Below are 17190 nucleotides of genomic sequence, written 5' to 3'. Positions count from 1 at the left end.
CCCTAATGGTGATAGTGTAACAGTCTGTTGCTTCTTCAGGCAATTGTCATCATTAAAAAAAAAAGCATAAAATCAGGAATTAGTAAACTTACCCCACCCAGGAATCACCAAACTTTAACCTGACCTGTCTGCCCAGTAAACAACAAAGCCACCTTTTCAGATCAGCCAGCTGGGGTGTGAGGAAGACAACCATCTTTTTTGCTCAAAAGTTAGATGAAGTGGCTCTATTATGCTGCAATCTGAATATTGACTGCACGTGTTCTCTTTTAGCTAATGTCAAGTCATACAAATGTGTTTTTCAGTGGCACGGGTTTCAGATTTTGTTTTAGCCTTCCTAAAAAAGTTCCTAACAGCCACTTCTGGCTATTAGGCTATATTTTATCACACATGCCTCCACTTGACTTTGAAAGGCTTAAAAAAGCATGATAAAGGAGATCTGAAAGGTCTTAGTCAAGGTACAGACTTGAACATGACTGAAATATTGTTTCATGACCTTAAAATGGCTCCTCAAGCTTAAAGAGCCTCACTTGTGGCTGAATTTATATCCAAAAAGGAAAGGGACTACATTTTTAACAAAGATTTAATGGCAGTGTGTTTCAGTCAATGCTGATACAACCAGTTATTTAATTTAGAGGTAAAAACTTTTTCACAGTTGACTAACTTTTTAGTTGGAAGACCTTGTACCCCCCTCCCTACAGCTGGTGCCAAAAACTGATACAATAAGAATAGCAGCAGCAGAAGAAGAAGTTATACAGGCATCCCCGGATGTGTCTGAATACCCGCCCTAATCACCACATCGGGCATTATATATTGGGTTACACCATTTTAAATAAGTGTTCGAATGTCTAGTCTAGTTCAAACTTTCCCACAATGCACCTTGAAAAGTACTGATCATCCATGGTCAGTAGACAAGCAGATATATATATCCCGGAATTATGGGATTTTCTGTCAAAGCGGCGTCTGTCATCATAGGCTGTCGCTACCCGACAGAGGTGACAAATAACAAAGATTGTGCAGGTGCCCTACGTTGAAGTGGAGTCACGTGACCAACGGGGAGCAAAAAGTAGTGATCATCTGTCCGACCGGTCAGTTCATGATAAAGTCTACTATAAATACCTGCACTATATAGTGATTGAGGGATTTAGGGGTTATGGCAGACGTTCGGAGACAGCTCACTCCTTAAACAAATGCATCAACTACTTTAGGTATGGCTTTTAGTTCTGATTCCCCAATAGCACAGCTGCCTAAAATATAAGTGACTATAACCCCTTATCATACCAAAACAATATGGAATGTCCTGTAGCATATGGGGCAATAGGGCACCAACTTGTGACTGTCTACAAAGGTATGTTTCCTGGCACTGAAATAATGTGGAATATATCTTCTTACGTTGACTGCTTTAGAGATGCGAGGATGTATTAATTTTAAAAGACTTCTAAGTTTTTAAAAGCCAAAAAAAAACTGAATCAAAGCCATTTCTGACTTAAACCAATGTTACCTTCTGCTCTCAGTTGTCATCATTTTGATAAGTGATCTAAAAAACCCTCAACATATCACAGCACATAATAGCACATAATAGAAATTAATAGAGAGCAGTTTTTTAAAGCAATTCAGACATGAACCTCAAATGCATTTCTGTACATCTGTGGGGTTTCTACGAGCAATTCGTGCACAGAAAACCAGCACGAACAGCACAGATCAATAGTTAAAGCCAGGAGTCACCAGGTAGACTAATCATTGAGTCATTAGTATTGATCAGCACCCGCCCACACACAGAAACACATTTCCTCACTCCAAAAAGATTGCTATCTAGCGCTTTACATAGAAGGGGAAAAATCAGTAGCCCGGCGCAGGACTGTCATCGTGTTATGATGTAACCTGTTGGAAGTTTGAGTTGATGTGTGTTTGAAGAGAGGACAAAACAGACTAACTAGGCTTAGGCCTGGATCAGCTTATCCTGGTATGATAATCTTCAGTAAAAACATCTTCAACGGTGTCACAGTACCTCCGCAAAGACTGAAAACCTATGATATGATGTAGTTACTTTATAGAGTATTGATCGTGGACTGTATGAGCTTTATTCCTGTTAATAAAAGCATGTCTCCCAAAAAAAAGGTGATATATTAGATTAACTGTTTTATGAACAGGAGATAAAATGTTAACCCCAGGCTCACACCGACTCCGGTCTTACCGTTGCGGTGCGGTGGGTGCGGCGCCGCAGTGATTCCAAGTCATTAAAAAGACGTAAACCTCTCTCACCGGCTGCTGAGCTGTCCGGCTGCGGTTATCGAGACACTCCGGCGCTGCAGAAAATTCCGCAAGAAAGCTATCCTTGCGGCGTGCCGGAGCCCTCCGCAACAAGCTCTCGCAAATATCCTTATTTGAACAGTGAACTTCTGTTCTCGCGAGTTAAATCTCCGGACCTGTTGCCGGAGCCGCAGAGCCGCACCGCACCGTAGTCAAAAGGGCGGTGTGAGAGGGGGTGTGCGGGAGTTGCGGTCTCCGTCGGCTCGGTAACCGTACCGGAGCCTGTGTGAGCAAGGCGTAAATATTGGCAACTAGAGAATATATTTGGGCAAAAATACTAACATCAAAAAATGTTTCATAGCTTTCATGACCTTGATCCAACCTATGTTTATATTTAGTTTCTACAAATTTTCCTTGGTACTAACCTTATTGTGCAGAATAATACTTTGCTATTTCACTCTGTATAGGTTCTTACTAATGTAGAAATAACTTTGTAATTTGGCTGGTTAGTAAATCAGGCTATATATAAATAGTGGCTGATGGGAGGCACTCCTTAGATTTCCAAATCACAGTTTCTACAATTTTGTCCTGTACGTAGGTGAAAAGTGTGTTGATGTTCTTTAAGCCAGCTGACTAGCAGTGTGCAGCAAAGGATGTTAGCGAGGTCGTGCTGCGTTTAACTCCCTGTTGTTCAGGCTCTATAGCAGCTCATCTACTCACTTTAAACTGTACGCAAGCCGAGACAGAAAGTTTTAGCAACTTTGAAACTGTGATTATTTACAAGCTCAGCATGCCTGGATACCAACAACCAATCGTTGCCTTGACACCGACTGTCTTTCACTGCAGCGTTTTTGTCTGTGTTTTGGGAAAAGCTCACCGGCTCGGCAGCCATCAGCTCTAATGAAAGTCATGATGGCAGCACCTGTGCAGGCAACAGCCCGTGAAAGCTGTCAGAGCAGAGGTGTTGATGTGGAACCAGAGACTTGTAGTTAAAAAAGGCAACATTTATAATACAGCTCAGCACTGGAGTCCTAAAATCTCTCCTTTTTTTTATTTTTGCTCCTGCAAAGACCAGGAAAACATAGCCACTGGCAGATCATTTCCAACTGCGATTTGGGTCATCATCAGCTGATATTTTAAGATACAATAGCCTGAAGTTACTTTTTCTTGCATGCGAGTGTACATTTCGATGTGGAAAGATGAGGAAGAAGGGGGGGGGGCAGGGTAAAGAGGGGAGCATTTAGCTCATGAATTAACAAATCTAATCCCAAGCTTTATGATAGCCGTCTGCTCAGAGGGGGCCCTCCGGGGAGGACAGCGTTACGGTAACAGCAGAGGTTAACAAGCAGAGCTGTGAATTCTTCTGCATTAAAAAGATCTGAATGGAGAGCTCTTGGTGTGTATCGATTGTGAGAGCATGGCTGCAGCTTTAATCTCGTCTCCAAAGTGAGCCTTCTGTCTGAGGATTGTTGGAAGCGCTGCTGCTGCTGCCTCTCTCTCGCCTGCCAACGTTCAAGATAAAGACACCAAGAACCCACATGACCGTATTATGAGATGGTGGGGGGGGGGGAACAAGTCTGAATGCACAGCATAGAGTGACAAAAATGCCACAATAAGTATGTAAAAAGAAATATACATGTTATAATGAATATATCTTAAAGTATATTAATAAAGAAATACCAAGTCTGAGAAATCTGCCATGACACTGTAAGGTGGGGCTGCAGCTAACGATTATTTTGCTGCTTGATTAATCTGTTGATTATTTTTTGATTAATCGATTACTTATCAAATCAAAAGGTTCCTTAAAGAAGATTTTTTTTTTTTTTTTTACAGAATTAAACCAGCTCAAACCAAAAACTTTTCCACTCTGGGAGTTCTGGATAGAGCATTTTGACAGAACAAAAAGTGTTTTTATCTTAAATGCAAAATATTCAAATATATTTTTTCAATTTTGGTATAATTACTGCTCTAAATGAGTCGCTCTGTCAGTTAAAGGCATGTTTTAGAGTTTCTATACTCCTGTTAACAGCTAATCAGTTACTAAACTAGTTGATGATTAATTCAAAAATCGATTAATTACGATTAATACGATTGTTTCAGCCGTGCTATAAGGCAACCAGACCCCCCGTGGAGTTCGCCTAAGCTGTTTAAGATCCTAAATAGCACAGTATTTCCCAATTAAATTGTCTGAATTTAAAACCACCTGATGGACAGCCGACAATCTAAAGGTTAGTTAGGTTACCCATATTATGTTGTAATAAACTCTAAAAACAAACATTGACCTTAGGGGGGACACTTAGGCTAATTTGATCAGTTGTCAAAAGTAAATCTACCAAAAACCAGACCAAATAAATGGAAACGGTGTCATTAGAATAAAAAAAAAATGATAAAAATAAATAAATAAAAATATAAAACTGACTATAAACAACATTTGGTAAAATTTCAAACAATATTGTAGGTCCATTTTCAATGTATTTCTTGTAAAAATGCATTTTTAAACGTATGGAAAACACCATTTAAAGACATGTTAATGGACCCATCGTTTTGTTAAGCTTTCATACTGCAGTAACAACACATGGTGTTGTACTGTGCTGTTCTCATCGCTCATACAAGCTTACTGAGTCCACATACAGCAGGGACTATATAGTGGACTTTATAGTGAACTCGGTTAACTGGCCGCTTGGACAGATGATCACTGGTTTTTGCCTTGTTGGTCACGTAACTTCTCCTTCACTGCACGGTGCCTGTGCCATCTTTGTTGTTAGTCACATCTGTCCGGGAGTGACAGACTTTGGCGACAGTGGGCCACTGTGTTAACAAACCCCATAGGGCTTTGCGGGTAGAACCTTCCGCGCAAGTCATTCTATATCTGGATATTTATATATCCAGATATATTTCTTCTCTAGCTATGATAGCTATGTAGACAGTGACAAGCACATAGGAGGGCCGCATGTAAACATATCATCAGAATGATTGACAATCAGGGGGACCACGTGTTTAGATGATCCACAAATAAAAGATCGTCCTCTATACCTTTAATTGCTGTTAAAACACGCGATCCATGATGGCTGTGCGCAAAAAAATAAGAGGCTTTCTCAGTATCACAACAGACAAAGTTTGGCTAATTTCTATAAAAGAAAAGTTCTCTAACAAAAATCTGAATTTCCAAGCAGACCTGCTAATTACATCCAGCACAGCAGCACCTCTATGACCTATTTTCTGGTGACAGAGAGATGACAGGGCGCTGGCAGAACGTCTCTAAGCATAATGGAGTCAAAACAAAAAAAGTAATTAAATTTCTAAAAACACGACCAAAAAAATCATATGGTAAATTGGCAGTGATGCTAAATCACTTAAGTGATACTTTTCTGCCAAAACCTTTTTACATGTTTGAACCAGATAATAACTTCTCTAATACAGACACTCCCACACGACTTAAACATTGCTCAGATGTATATTCAAAGTCAAAACAAAAATATCAGGATACTAAGCAAGTGTACTTCTGACTCAACCTGTCCTCAGAAGTTGCTTCAATATATTTCTAACAGAGAATTTTGGCTTAAAAATCATTTTGCCAGTGTTGGACCCCATAGATTACTTGCACACATTGAAATCTTGTGAAAAAATGTAAATACTTGTGATTTTTAGACTCTTGAGATTGATTTAAACATATTAGTTTAATTTAATCACCCTTTTTAAGTTTGTACGACTGTAATTAATTAGTAACACATTTGTAACCTTTGAAGAGTTTTATTGAATTTTGGCAGTATTGAACCCCCATAGCAACAGCTAAAAACTACAAGGAAATCTGCTTACCATGTTGACTTCTGACACCATGTCTATGCTGGCCACGTCTATGCTCATGCCGACTGCTACTGGGGGCCCTGGAAGAGGTTACATGGTGTTATGTACCTGACCATCACATTGGGAATGGCGCCAAAGAAGAGCGACAGTGATTGATGATGAGGGGGGGGCGTTTACCTCCAAAGTCCGGTCTCAGTCGGATGTCGTACCCTTTTAGTAGTTTATCCACCGTCTCCTTCACGATGGACATGTTGCCAGGTTCGTTGACGCTGAAACGACAGCGGCGGAATGAGAGGAAGCAGCAGCCAATTAACCTGAGCTGTAACCTTGACTTGTTGGGTGCAAAAACAGAAACACCAGAAAAGGAAAAAAAACGAAAAAGAAAAAAAAAAAAAAACGGCACTTACCTTTTTGCGCAACACACAATCGCCCCAACCAGCAGCGCGGATAAGACGCGGAATTGACGGACCCTCTGCAGCGCAAACATCTTCCTCTTCCCCTCTAATTTGATTTGATTGTTACCTGCTATAATTAGTAAGGTTCTTTATCCCCTGTTGTTTACAGACACACCTCCCACGCCGCAATCAACAGTCTTTTCGTGCGCAAATCCATGGATTGCTCGCCCCTCGCCAATAAAAATAAAATAAATAACATAAAATACACCAGGAGAAAGTCGACTGAGGCGCAGAAAAAGTCTGCTGCGGACGGAGTCAGATGTGGAATGGACCTGACATCGCCTCCCCCTGCGGAAATGTTGGTTTATATCTATATTCTTTATTTGCCCTTGTCTAAATGTGCAAGAGGCTCTTAAATTGAGGAGCTGACGCGCATATTGATGAGGGAAGCTGCTGCTGCTGCTGCTGGTGGTAGTGGTGGCACTAGACTCGTTCAAATGGGAGACGAAGCCCAGCACTTAACACGCTGTAAAAAGATGTCTGCTGTTTGTGCAAACTGAGATCAACTCTAAGCATGAAAATGTTGAAGATTTGCTGTAATTAAGACCTTTAAAATCAATTATACATTTAAATTCTGGAGCTTTTTATAGATATATGATGTGACAGCTTATTAAGCACTACAGAGATTTACTTTTAAGCGGAAGATATTTTAGTTGATCTATTAAAGAATAATTCTTTATGTATAATCAGTCTAATCCAGGTTTCAAAAATACCTTATAATCCTTCAAAAAAATGTATTTTGTTAGATTTCACTGTTAACAATTTCAAATGTTTTAAATAGAAATATGTGTTATATATCTTTTTTTTTTTCCTAAATTGATATTTTTTACAGTGTGCCCCACACCAGCGCCAAATCCATTGCTCTCGTGGTTCTATTAAAAATGGCGCGAGCGGAGCATTATCCAATAAATACAGGATGTTTTTAATCAATATTTTATTCATTGTCCGGTTACTCAGCCCTTTAACAGCCTTTTGGTGCAGGTGACCTTAAATATCCGTGAGTCATTTTGTTTGGTAGGAGAGGAAGAAGGGAATCTTGATTGGTATGAATGGTGCGCGTCCCTCTGAGTCCAAAAAACAGGGATGGGGAAATGGGGCAGGGGTTTTCCTCACCTGGTGTCATAGATGGCGAACAACTTCTTGTTTCCGTCAACAGCGTTCCTGAAAGAAGAGACGGGATGACATCACTCATTTATGAAGAGAATTTGGCCAATTAAAACTGGCAATTCTATGCTTTCTGGTTTTGTACATTTGAGTCAATTTCCTTCAATGAGTAGTGATTCAAACGTTTAATATTTTTTGTATGAGGTCAACAGTGCAGTGAGTACAGGACAAATGATGAAGGACATTGGAAATCCTCTGGGAGACGCCCCCTCACTGTGTAGGAGCTGTCCGCACCAGCCGTGGTGCTGAAATCAGTCTCCTATGAGGGTACACTTGTTTTCCACTTTTCTAGCTTTACTGTACGGGACGGATCAAAGGAAAGCGGGCGGAGGTTAAATGTTATCCACTAATTACTAAACGTGGAACTCGGCTACCCTCTTATGGCAGACGTCAGCATGATAAGTGGGTCCCGAGATACTGAAGTTAGTGCATTAAAGCTGTGGGGGCAAACGATGAACAATTTGTCTTTATTGCATTTTCCTCTATTTGGTCTCCTTTTTATTACAGTTAAGTGTTTAATTTGATGAAATGTTTTTAAGATAAGACAAAGATAACATGAGTGAATATAAAAAAAGGTGTTTAAATGTTGACCTCCTTTTTTTTTTAAGGGAAATTAAGTATTCAAAGCAACATGGCGGTGATGGGACATTAATTTTGCCCCAACCCTTTGGGTCACCTTTCACGGCAACCAGTCCAACTGTCAACCAGTCGTTCAAATGCCTATAGGAAGACATATTGAAATTTAATTAGTTTCTGTGCAAACTTTAGCTGGCCACTTAAATGCATTTTTTCTTTACTTTTATTTGCTCTATTATGCAAATAAGCAGGCTGCTCAGTGTCGCAGTGGCTAGCACTGCTGCTTGCAGCAAGAAGGTTGCGGATTCGATCCCCGGCCTGGGGGTCTATCTGCATGGAGTTTTCATTTTCTCCCTGAGCATGCGTGGGTTCTCTCCGGGTACTCCGGCTTCCTCCCACAGACCAAAAACATGACTGTTAGGTTAATTGGCCTCTCTAAATTCTCCTTAGGGGTGTGTGTGAATGGTTGTTTGTCCTGTTTGTCTCTATGTTTCCCTGCGATGGACTGGCGATCTGTCCAGTGTCCTGTCTGCCTCTTGCCCATAGACAGCTGGAGATAGGCACCAGCATCCTCCGCGACCCCACTTGGAATAAAATGTGTCGGAAAATGGATGGATGGATAAGCCAAGTGCTTCGAGTTTATGTTCAAGTGCTGCAGCACTTGAACATAAACTCCCTGCGCTAAATTTTCTTTTGAATTTAGCACAGGGATGGCAGCATCATGCTGTGGGGAAACAACTGTTTAAAGTGGATGGGAAGAGAAACAAAGCTAATTAGATGGAAATTTTAAAAAGAAACGTGTTAGAGGCTCCAAAAGACTTGAAACTGGGTCAATGAGCTGCCAACTAGAGACACAACCCGAAATATGCAGCCTGAGCTTATCAAGTGGTTTAGATTAAAGCATATGCTTGTGTTGAAATGACACAGTCAAAGCCCAGGGTCAACTAGAAGTAAATATTTGGGTCAGTATCCAAATAATTAATACACTCATACCCTTTTATTTTAACTTGATTGCCCTTAAGCCTTCATTACAAATAAAAAAGGTGGAGAGCATTTAGCCTTTAGATGTGTAACAATTGCATAAGTAAATTATGAATAGCTTCAGTAGTTTACTGTAATTCTGTAATTAGCACCATGATTTGGTTGTTGAAAAAGAAATAATTAGTTAAGCTAATGTAATTTCTGCAACATTACAGTCTAATTACACAGCTAGGTTTCTGTGTAATTAGGCCGATCAATATGCTGAAGTAACAAAAGCAGCTTAATTGCTGTATTTTTGAATCAGTAAACTACTAGTTGAAGCAAAAGAGGTACACCTTTAATGTAAACTAACTCTATAAAAAAATTTGCTTCCTTTATAAAGGTATTAAAGTTGTTTAGTCAAACTTAGAAAATTAGCCATTTCAATCCAAATTTTGCTAGTGCTTTCTAAGTTAGTATTAGGTAGCAGATTGGATAAGCTTCACCACAATTAACTGTTAATTACATTTTAAGACCAACAGACATCACATATTTTCACCTCTCAACCACATTAAGACAGGAGATGATAGGAGAGGACGATCGGAGTCTTTATGTGGACGTCATTTCACCTTTCAATGGATGTTTTATGCTTTTGAATCCATTAAGACATCAATCAATGTCTCAATCTAAACGTGCTTTCACTTATCCCTCTATAATCACATTAAGGCACTAACAGATGTCTTTATGTGTTGATCTTTTAACCTTGCACTTTTTAACCACATTTGTTTGTATGCATACAACCTTTTATTTTTAACAGATTGATTTCTTTTTTTGACTACGTGATGTGGAAAACTTGTAACTTTTCAATCATCAACCCTATTAGGATGATAATACATCTCTTTATGTGAAAGTTTTTCTATTTTAAACAAGACATATACACCATAAGAGACCTTTATGTTTGTGTTCCCTCATATTTTGCTTATTAATCTTATTTAACCTTTAATATACCTCTCCAAAATTCCAAATCCTCTGTCAATAGACAACGCCTTCTGGACAGGACTTCTGGGCTGTTTGCATTTTTCAACATGGACATCTTTTGTCCTTAAACACATCATCCATAGTTTTATGGTTATACAGAAAGAAAACTAATCATTTTTTATGTCTGTTCAATGAGATGTTTCTCTGGTATAATTTAAGATCATCATTGCTTTCCTTTATCAAGATAAATAAAAATCTGCACTGCTGCTTATAATGCCTGTTCCTCCCAATCCATCGATGTACAGCTTCCAATTTAAAAACATTATCAGCGGCTCCCGCAGCACTGTATTTTCCCGCACTGGCAGTAGGCGGTGCAGAAAAAAAAAAGAGAGAATAAAAGAGGGGAAAAAAATGTGGAGTGAATCCAGTCTCCTCAGAGGCTGGCCAACGAGGCAGAAGAGGCAGCCCCTTCTTTTCTGTTGCAGCTCCTGCCGCCGCTGCTGGTGTTACACTTCTGGAGGCGATGCAGGAGACGCGGTGAAGAATAAAAAGAAGGAGAGGAGCAGAAAGACACCTCCTGATGGGGAGCTGCTGATTGACAGAGAGAAATGAGAAAGGGAGAGCGCAGAAACAGCCCATGGTGAAGGAGCCAAAGAGGAGGAGGAGGTGGTGAGACAAGCGATTAGCGGCAGAGAAGAATAGGTGGTGGTAAAGTCTGGCTGGAGACCCTCTGTCTACAGGCGCCTATAGAGATCAATCTGCATTCAGGTATTTCCTTTTAACATTATTCTCAGAAAGAAATACAATTTCTTTGATTTGTTTAGATAGGGAAACGTGAAAAGGAGGCAGCAGAAGAAAATGGAATAAACCGTACAGAGTCTGGGGGAAGGCGGGGAATGCAATGCTCTGGATTCAGGGGGATAGAAATTACCCTCAGAAAACGATGTCTCTCTTTCCTCTCTTAGATGGATTTTACTGTTGTTATGGTTGTTGCAGGAGTTGCAGACTGAAGCTTCAGCAAACACACATAGTCCTACTGCCTAATGTAGTGCTTTTCTGGCTCAGCATGTAGACCGACAACTAGTTTTGCCTCCTAAATGGGATTCTTGTTTAAATTACTTTCTACTTTTTCATTAATCAGAATCACAATTACTTTAGAGTAAAAGACATTTAAACGCTCCAGTTTGGCTCTTTCTGTTTTTGTGTTGCAGCTCTTAAACAACATGACTTGGCCGGTACTTTCCCTCCTGCTCCTGCTCGGATGCCAAAACAGGTAAATTGAAGCCACTAAATAGAAACACCTAAAAGCTCTCATGATACTTTTAAAGGAGTTTATGTTTTTACATGCATTTACAGCTCTAGGCTGCATTTGTTTGACATTTTTTTTCTGTTGCACATATCTGTTGTCCATATATCCAAGTTGCTACAAATGCTGCTTAAATGTAGCAGTTTTTTTTTACTTTGTGAAAGCAAAAACATGAGACATTAAAATATCTCACAAAGAAGGCTGTCAATCACATAATGACAGTAAATTCTGAATTTTTATTGTTTGTTTTTTGCTTCTCATCCCCTAGAAAATGTGGAAATGTTGGTTGATAAAGAAAAATAGGCTTCTTTAAGAATAGAAAATGCCCCTTTTTCGCATTTGGATCAGTTACCAGAGCCCTAATTATCTCTACTGGTAGTTATAAGCAGCACTTATGTTCAATAATTAATCACAACAAGTCTGGCCTTGATACAGCTGGCTAATTAGTCACAATCACCTCGTCACGTCTGACGTCCTGAAGTTTTAGTTTAAGATCATCATTTTTTCCCCCATTCATTTTTGTCTCCTTTCCTAATCTCTTCACTTTTCTCCCAGCTTTGGTCAGCAGACTTCGGAAGCTCAGAAAGACGCGGGCTCCAATGAAGACAGCATGGTATTCACACGCATCCTGGATGGACTTCTGGACGGTTACGACAACAGGCTGCGCCCAGGACTCGGAGGTTAGTCGCCTGACTGTTTGATCACATCCCATGCTTTCAGAAGGAGCAATCCTTTTTGGACGACAGCTTCCAGTGTATAAGCCGAGCCAGTTTCTATCAACCTAGCTATCGTCACCACTACCAGAATGCAGATCTCTGAGGTGTTTAATTCATCCTCCTCACCCTGGCAACAGGAGATAACCTTGAGAGCCAGCAAACTGTCATTCAAAAATGAGATCTCTTTTTTTTTCTCTCTCTTCCTAAGGGACATTTGAAATGAGAGCTTTTGATTCCCTCCCTCTCATAACAGCTTGCAGCTTATTGCACGTTTCCCTCGAAATTTCTCTGAGCTTTTCATGTCCTTCCATCTCCTTTTAGCGGTTACCTTGTTGCCACGAGCATGCAGAAGTTGTCCAATAATGGAAGGATCAGGCTGTTTCTTTATTGTTTTCTTTTTTACCGGGATGTGTCACGGCAAAAGGCAGCTCTCAGAGCCTGGTAACGGTTGCTACCCTTGACAAGAGGGCCTAAAAATACATACCAGAAAATAACAGGGCTTCATTCAGCAATCTGCTTGAAACACTGTGCAACCAAATGGCTTTCAGGGGCATTTCAGGGGCCAGATTTACAACTATGTGGTTTTGGTTTAGTTTTTATATATAATAGACAATAAGGTTAAGTTCCTTTTTTCTCGATTTTAGTATTTTTTTTTTAATGATCTCTAAATGCTTCATGCATGAGCTTGTCTAAGGCTACTTTTCCATTGGCATTCTGTTCATTCTTGACAGAGAATGTAACAGAGATCAAGACAAACATCTTTGTGACCAGCTTCGGCCCCGTGTCCGACACAGAGATGGTGAGTTTCTCCACAACAAATGCTGCGGATACAGAGTTGTAAACTTGTATAAATGAGCTCTAAAAAACTCTATTCATCTAAACTCTCAAGGGGTGATGAAAGTCTATTAATTTCACTAAACGATTGACCTCTTCTTGGTGAGTAAGAAAACTACTAACTGTCCTTCTAAATGACAAAAAGAAATGGCAAGATGTTTAGCAAAACCACAGGAATCATCAAAGTTCAACATCACCATAGGATCACAATTAAAAAACTTCCAACTTAACTGGAATCTGTTTCAATCCATATTGACAAGCCCGATGAATCTGGGCATAAACATTGAGTTATTTGGTCAAAATGGCAGAAAAATAGTTTGGAAGACTCAAGTCTAAGTTTTTAAGCATCAAAACATTGTGCCATTTTAGTAAGAGCATCATGCTGTGGTTCTTTTCTCTATCAATAGTGCAGATGTATTAGCTAGAAAGCACATCAGGACTTCTTTTTGAATGGCTCTAAAGAGACATTTAGAATTATTCAGACATCAATCCAGTGAGCAAACATTTTGATCCCCAACAGCCAAAGCACAGGAGGTAAAGGAAATTAAATTAAGAAGAGCAATAAAAGTCCAGCTAAGAGTAAAAACTAAAACTACATCCCACTAGTTTTAGATGAAAACATTCATCAGTATCTGAGGCAAATTTATAGGGTTGGTCCGTGTCCACCCCTATAAATCCGCTGGTATCCCACCGACTCACCTAACTTATATTTTTTTATTCTCAAGATGACTTTCAAAAAGGAGCCATTTAAGGAGAACCATCTCTTAGCTATGCATTTTCATATTACCTCTATTATGGCTATCTGCAAATCATGGAAATTTATCTATAAAATCCAATATAGTTTAGCTCCTCCATTCCAATTTTGTTCCGAGTGATTCACCATTTTCATTAATTCTCTCTCTTATGAACTACAGGGTTCTACCTGGACGATGAAAAGCATTAAATCTCCTCTTTTGGCAAATGTCCCATTACCTACCTCCATATCCTGGCACAGTTTTGACACTGCACTTATCAAACTTGTCTTTTTGCTATAATGAACTTGAACGGGGCATTGTCACCGTATGATGATTGATTTATAGATTATAGCAGGAAGCTTGAAAGTTCCTCCAGCCGCTTAAAACGTATGTGTCAGCCAGCTAACAGCCTCATTATTCTGTCGGCTATAGTGGTCATTTGTTTTTCAGAGAAGAAGCGGACCTTTATATTACACACAAGTAAGTTTATGATAGATTTATGAAGTGCTGGCTCCATTATCAGCACTTTTAAAAGATTCTGAATGTTCATCTAAATTAATTTATCTGTCTTTTGCTTTGTCCACCATGGCTATGATTTCTCAGGAATACACTATAGATGTGTTCTTTCGACAAAGCTGGAAGGATGAGCGCCTCTGCTTCAAAGGGCCCATGGAGATGCTGCCTTTAAACAACCTCCTGGCCAGCAACATCTGGACTCCTGATACCTTTTTTCTCAACGGCAAGAAGTCCATTGCGCATAACATGACCACACCCAACAAGCTGCTGAGGCTAAAGGACGACGGAACCCTGCTTTACACAATGAGGTAGGCCACGGCAATCAATGACAGAAACAGGCATAGTCTTTGAGTTTGAGTACCCTTTGTTTTCTCATGAAAAAAATATCTGTTGGTAACTTTTTTAATTGCAGATACAAAGGTTGATGTAGCTACATAAAGAAAGCAGAAGGACAGACATAAAACAATCAGAATGACTCCACCAGGGATAGATTAGACAGCATAAAAAGAAATTGTTTAACTCAGACTAAAGGTAAAACAGCAGCATCTAGTGGCCATTTATATGTAATGCAGAAACCCTAAAATCTGTATTATTTCCAGGACACCAAGTGTATTTCAGTAGACTGATGTGGAAGGGGTTGATACCATCCAAAGGTACAGATGGTTTAAAAAAATATTATTTCAAATAATAAGAAACTATTAAAATAAGATCAAACCAAAAATAAATAATAAATAAATAATGGTGTATTTTACTGCCAAATGCACTCACATTTAGGGCCTTAAAGAAGGGTCCCATTAAAATTCCCACATTTTGTCAAGTTAAAATCACAACTCCTAATATATTTAAACAGTTATGTGAAAGAGCAACACAGAGAGAGGAAGGAATACAAATGTTTCTTAAAATAAAAAGAGTGACGTGCTTTTGTGTTGCATTTTCTTTAGATTGAAACCTCTTAATAAACCCAGTTTATTTGTCCTGCAAAGGATAAAATTTATTAGATAAAACAACAGAAGGAGCTGTGTAGATCTACATTTCAGGTGGGAGAGTGTGTTTCAGCGTGACGAGTATGATTTGTGTTCTCCATTAATGTTGACCTTTATAGCAGAGAAGCAAAGAAGACAAACTTTAAATTTTTTAATTTGATACAAGCTATTTTTACAACACAAAATATGTTTTCTTAGCTTAGTGGGAAAAAAATCTGTTTGACATTAGGAATAAAAGAACATCACAGAAACCATATATTTCAGATCTTTTAATGAACTAAAATAGTTGCAGCTGTAATTATTGAGAAGACAGATTCAATTAAGGACTGACATAAATAGGCTAAATATACAAACGCAAGCACTGATATGGAATTTTGCATTTGTATTGAATAAAAATCTTTAATAGCCCTTCACATTTTTGCATCACTATGTGTAAGTCTTATAGATGAAATGAGAGAAAATAGTGACGTGTGGATTGAGTTTTAAAAGTCCTGCACTTATGGATTCCCCCCATTCAGGCTTTCACCAACACACTCAGAAAGCACATTGCTGACACCATGACCCGTCTCGCACAAACACACTCCTGACACCACTGGGAGTGTCGGTGACAGCTCATGTCTTCCGTCTCCTGATTGTGACGGCCTCGTCTAAAGGCCATTACTCACAGGGGAGGGAATTACTGGGCAAATCTCTGCTTAGTTGTCTCCATCGTTAATAGATAAGTGGCTGCTTCTTGCTACACAATGTGAGCTTTATGCATACAGACTGGTGGTGAACATTCTTTCTCATAATAGTATTCACACTTCTGCTGTTTTTAAGAAAATCTAACAGTTCTTCTTTTAGCCTGTTCTCACATTTCCTGATATAAAAAAGGGTTCGTTGGTGTGAGAAGGCGGATTGTAAAAAGACAGACGGTGTTTGACAAAAAACAAGCGCGAGCCTTTTTGGTTTTGCCAACTTTTCAACTTTTGTGCAAGATCAGATTGTCTTGTCAAGTTTTCCCGGCGGTGCAAAAACCATCTGCTGTTATGTTCAGGAAGTATCTGCTCTATGATGAAGGGATTTTTACCCTTCACCAGGCACCCCCAAATTCGGTCCTGGAGGGCCGCTGTCCTGCAGGTTTTTAGAGGTTTCCCTACTCCAGCACAGCTGATTTACATTGATAGTTGATTAACAAGCTTTTGCTGAACTGCAATCATCATAATCAGCTGCGCTAAAGCAGAGAAGCCTCTAAAACAGGGGTGTCAAACTGGTTCCAGAAAGGGCCGTGTGGCTGCAAGTTTTCTTTCCAACCAAGCAATAGCACACCAGACTCCTATCATCTCATCAAGTGAGTCCAATCTGAACATTAAGACATTATGAAATGACTGGAGTCTGGTGTGCTATTGCTTGGTTGGAAAGAAAACCTGCAGCCACTCGGCCCTTTCTGGAACCAGTTTGACACCCCTGCTCTAAAACATGCAGAACAGCGGCCGTCGAGGACCGACTTTGGGGATTGCTGGCCTTCACTGAGAGAATCAGTCGAAAAACAGGAAATCCAGCTTGGGGGAAGCAAATTATGAAATGACTTGCTGTTAGGGAAATTGAAAGACCACCTTGGAATCTGAACAAACTCATGCACATTACCTAAACATGACCCCCATAAAGGTGGTGCTTTTAGAAGCAATGGAAAGTAACCCCTACCCTCTTATAGGGAATCAGAACACCTCGCCTGTTCAGCAACAATTCCCTCTAATGACCCCCCTTTCAGAGACAGAGACAGGTATCGTCCGGTTCATTTTATGTCTTTTCTAAGACAAAATAAGGCCTTTTTTTGGTCCACTCTATAAAGCCTTAAACCCAATGCTATTGTTGACATTTTGAATTGAAACAGCTTCCTGGATGGGAAACAAAGTGTCTTAGAACTTGGAAACAAAG

The 17190-nt window shown here is 39.6% G+C and overlaps 2 protein-coding genes across 3 annotated transcripts in view; one reads left to right on the top strand and one right to left on the bottom strand.

Moving 5' to 3' along the window:
• The window catches only part of LOC107101689 (gamma-aminobutyric acid receptor subunit beta-3-like), a 53493-nt gene extending 46575 nt beyond the window's left edge, over positions 1–6918 (bottom strand). For both annotated transcript variants that reach the window (XM_015400693.1, XM_015400694.1), the window contains exons 1-3: positions 6459–6918; positions 6229–6320; positions 6064–6131 (exon numbers count right to left, since the gene is read on the bottom strand). In XM_015400693.1, the coding sequence (XP_015256179.1) occupies positions 6064–6131; positions 6229–6320; positions 6459–6538 (240 nt within the window). In that variant the 5' untranslated portion in view covers positions 6539–6918. The remainder of the gene's footprint in view (positions 1–6063; positions 6132–6228; positions 6321–6458) is intronic.
• Positions 6919–10622: 3704 nt separating this feature from the next.
• LOC107101690 (gamma-aminobutyric acid receptor subunit alpha-5-like) overlaps positions 10623–17190 on the top strand; it is a 25706-nt gene continuing 19138 nt past the window's right edge. Inside the window, exons 1-5 of the mRNA XM_015400696.1 lie at positions 10623–10952; positions 11396–11457; positions 12046–12170; positions 12938–13005; positions 14378–14598. Of these exons, the coding sequence (XP_015256182.1) occupies positions 11408–11457; positions 12046–12170; positions 12938–13005; positions 14378–14598 (464 nt within the window). The 5' untranslated portion in view covers positions 10623–10952; positions 11396–11407. The remainder of the gene's footprint in view (positions 10953–11395; positions 11458–12045; positions 12171–12937; positions 13006–14377; positions 14599–17190) is intronic.

This window comes from Cyprinodon variegatus, unplaced genomic scaffold (assembly GCF_000732505.1).
Source record: "Cyprinodon variegatus isolate N-32 unplaced genomic scaffold, C_variegatus-1.0 Scaffold1133, whole genome shotgun sequence".
NCBI lineage: Eukaryota > Metazoa > Chordata > Actinopteri > Cyprinodontiformes > Cyprinodontidae > Cyprinodon > Cyprinodon variegatus.
The sequence above is the reverse complement of the archived record's forward strand: the minus strand, read 5'-3'. Positions and strand labels throughout refer to the sequence as shown.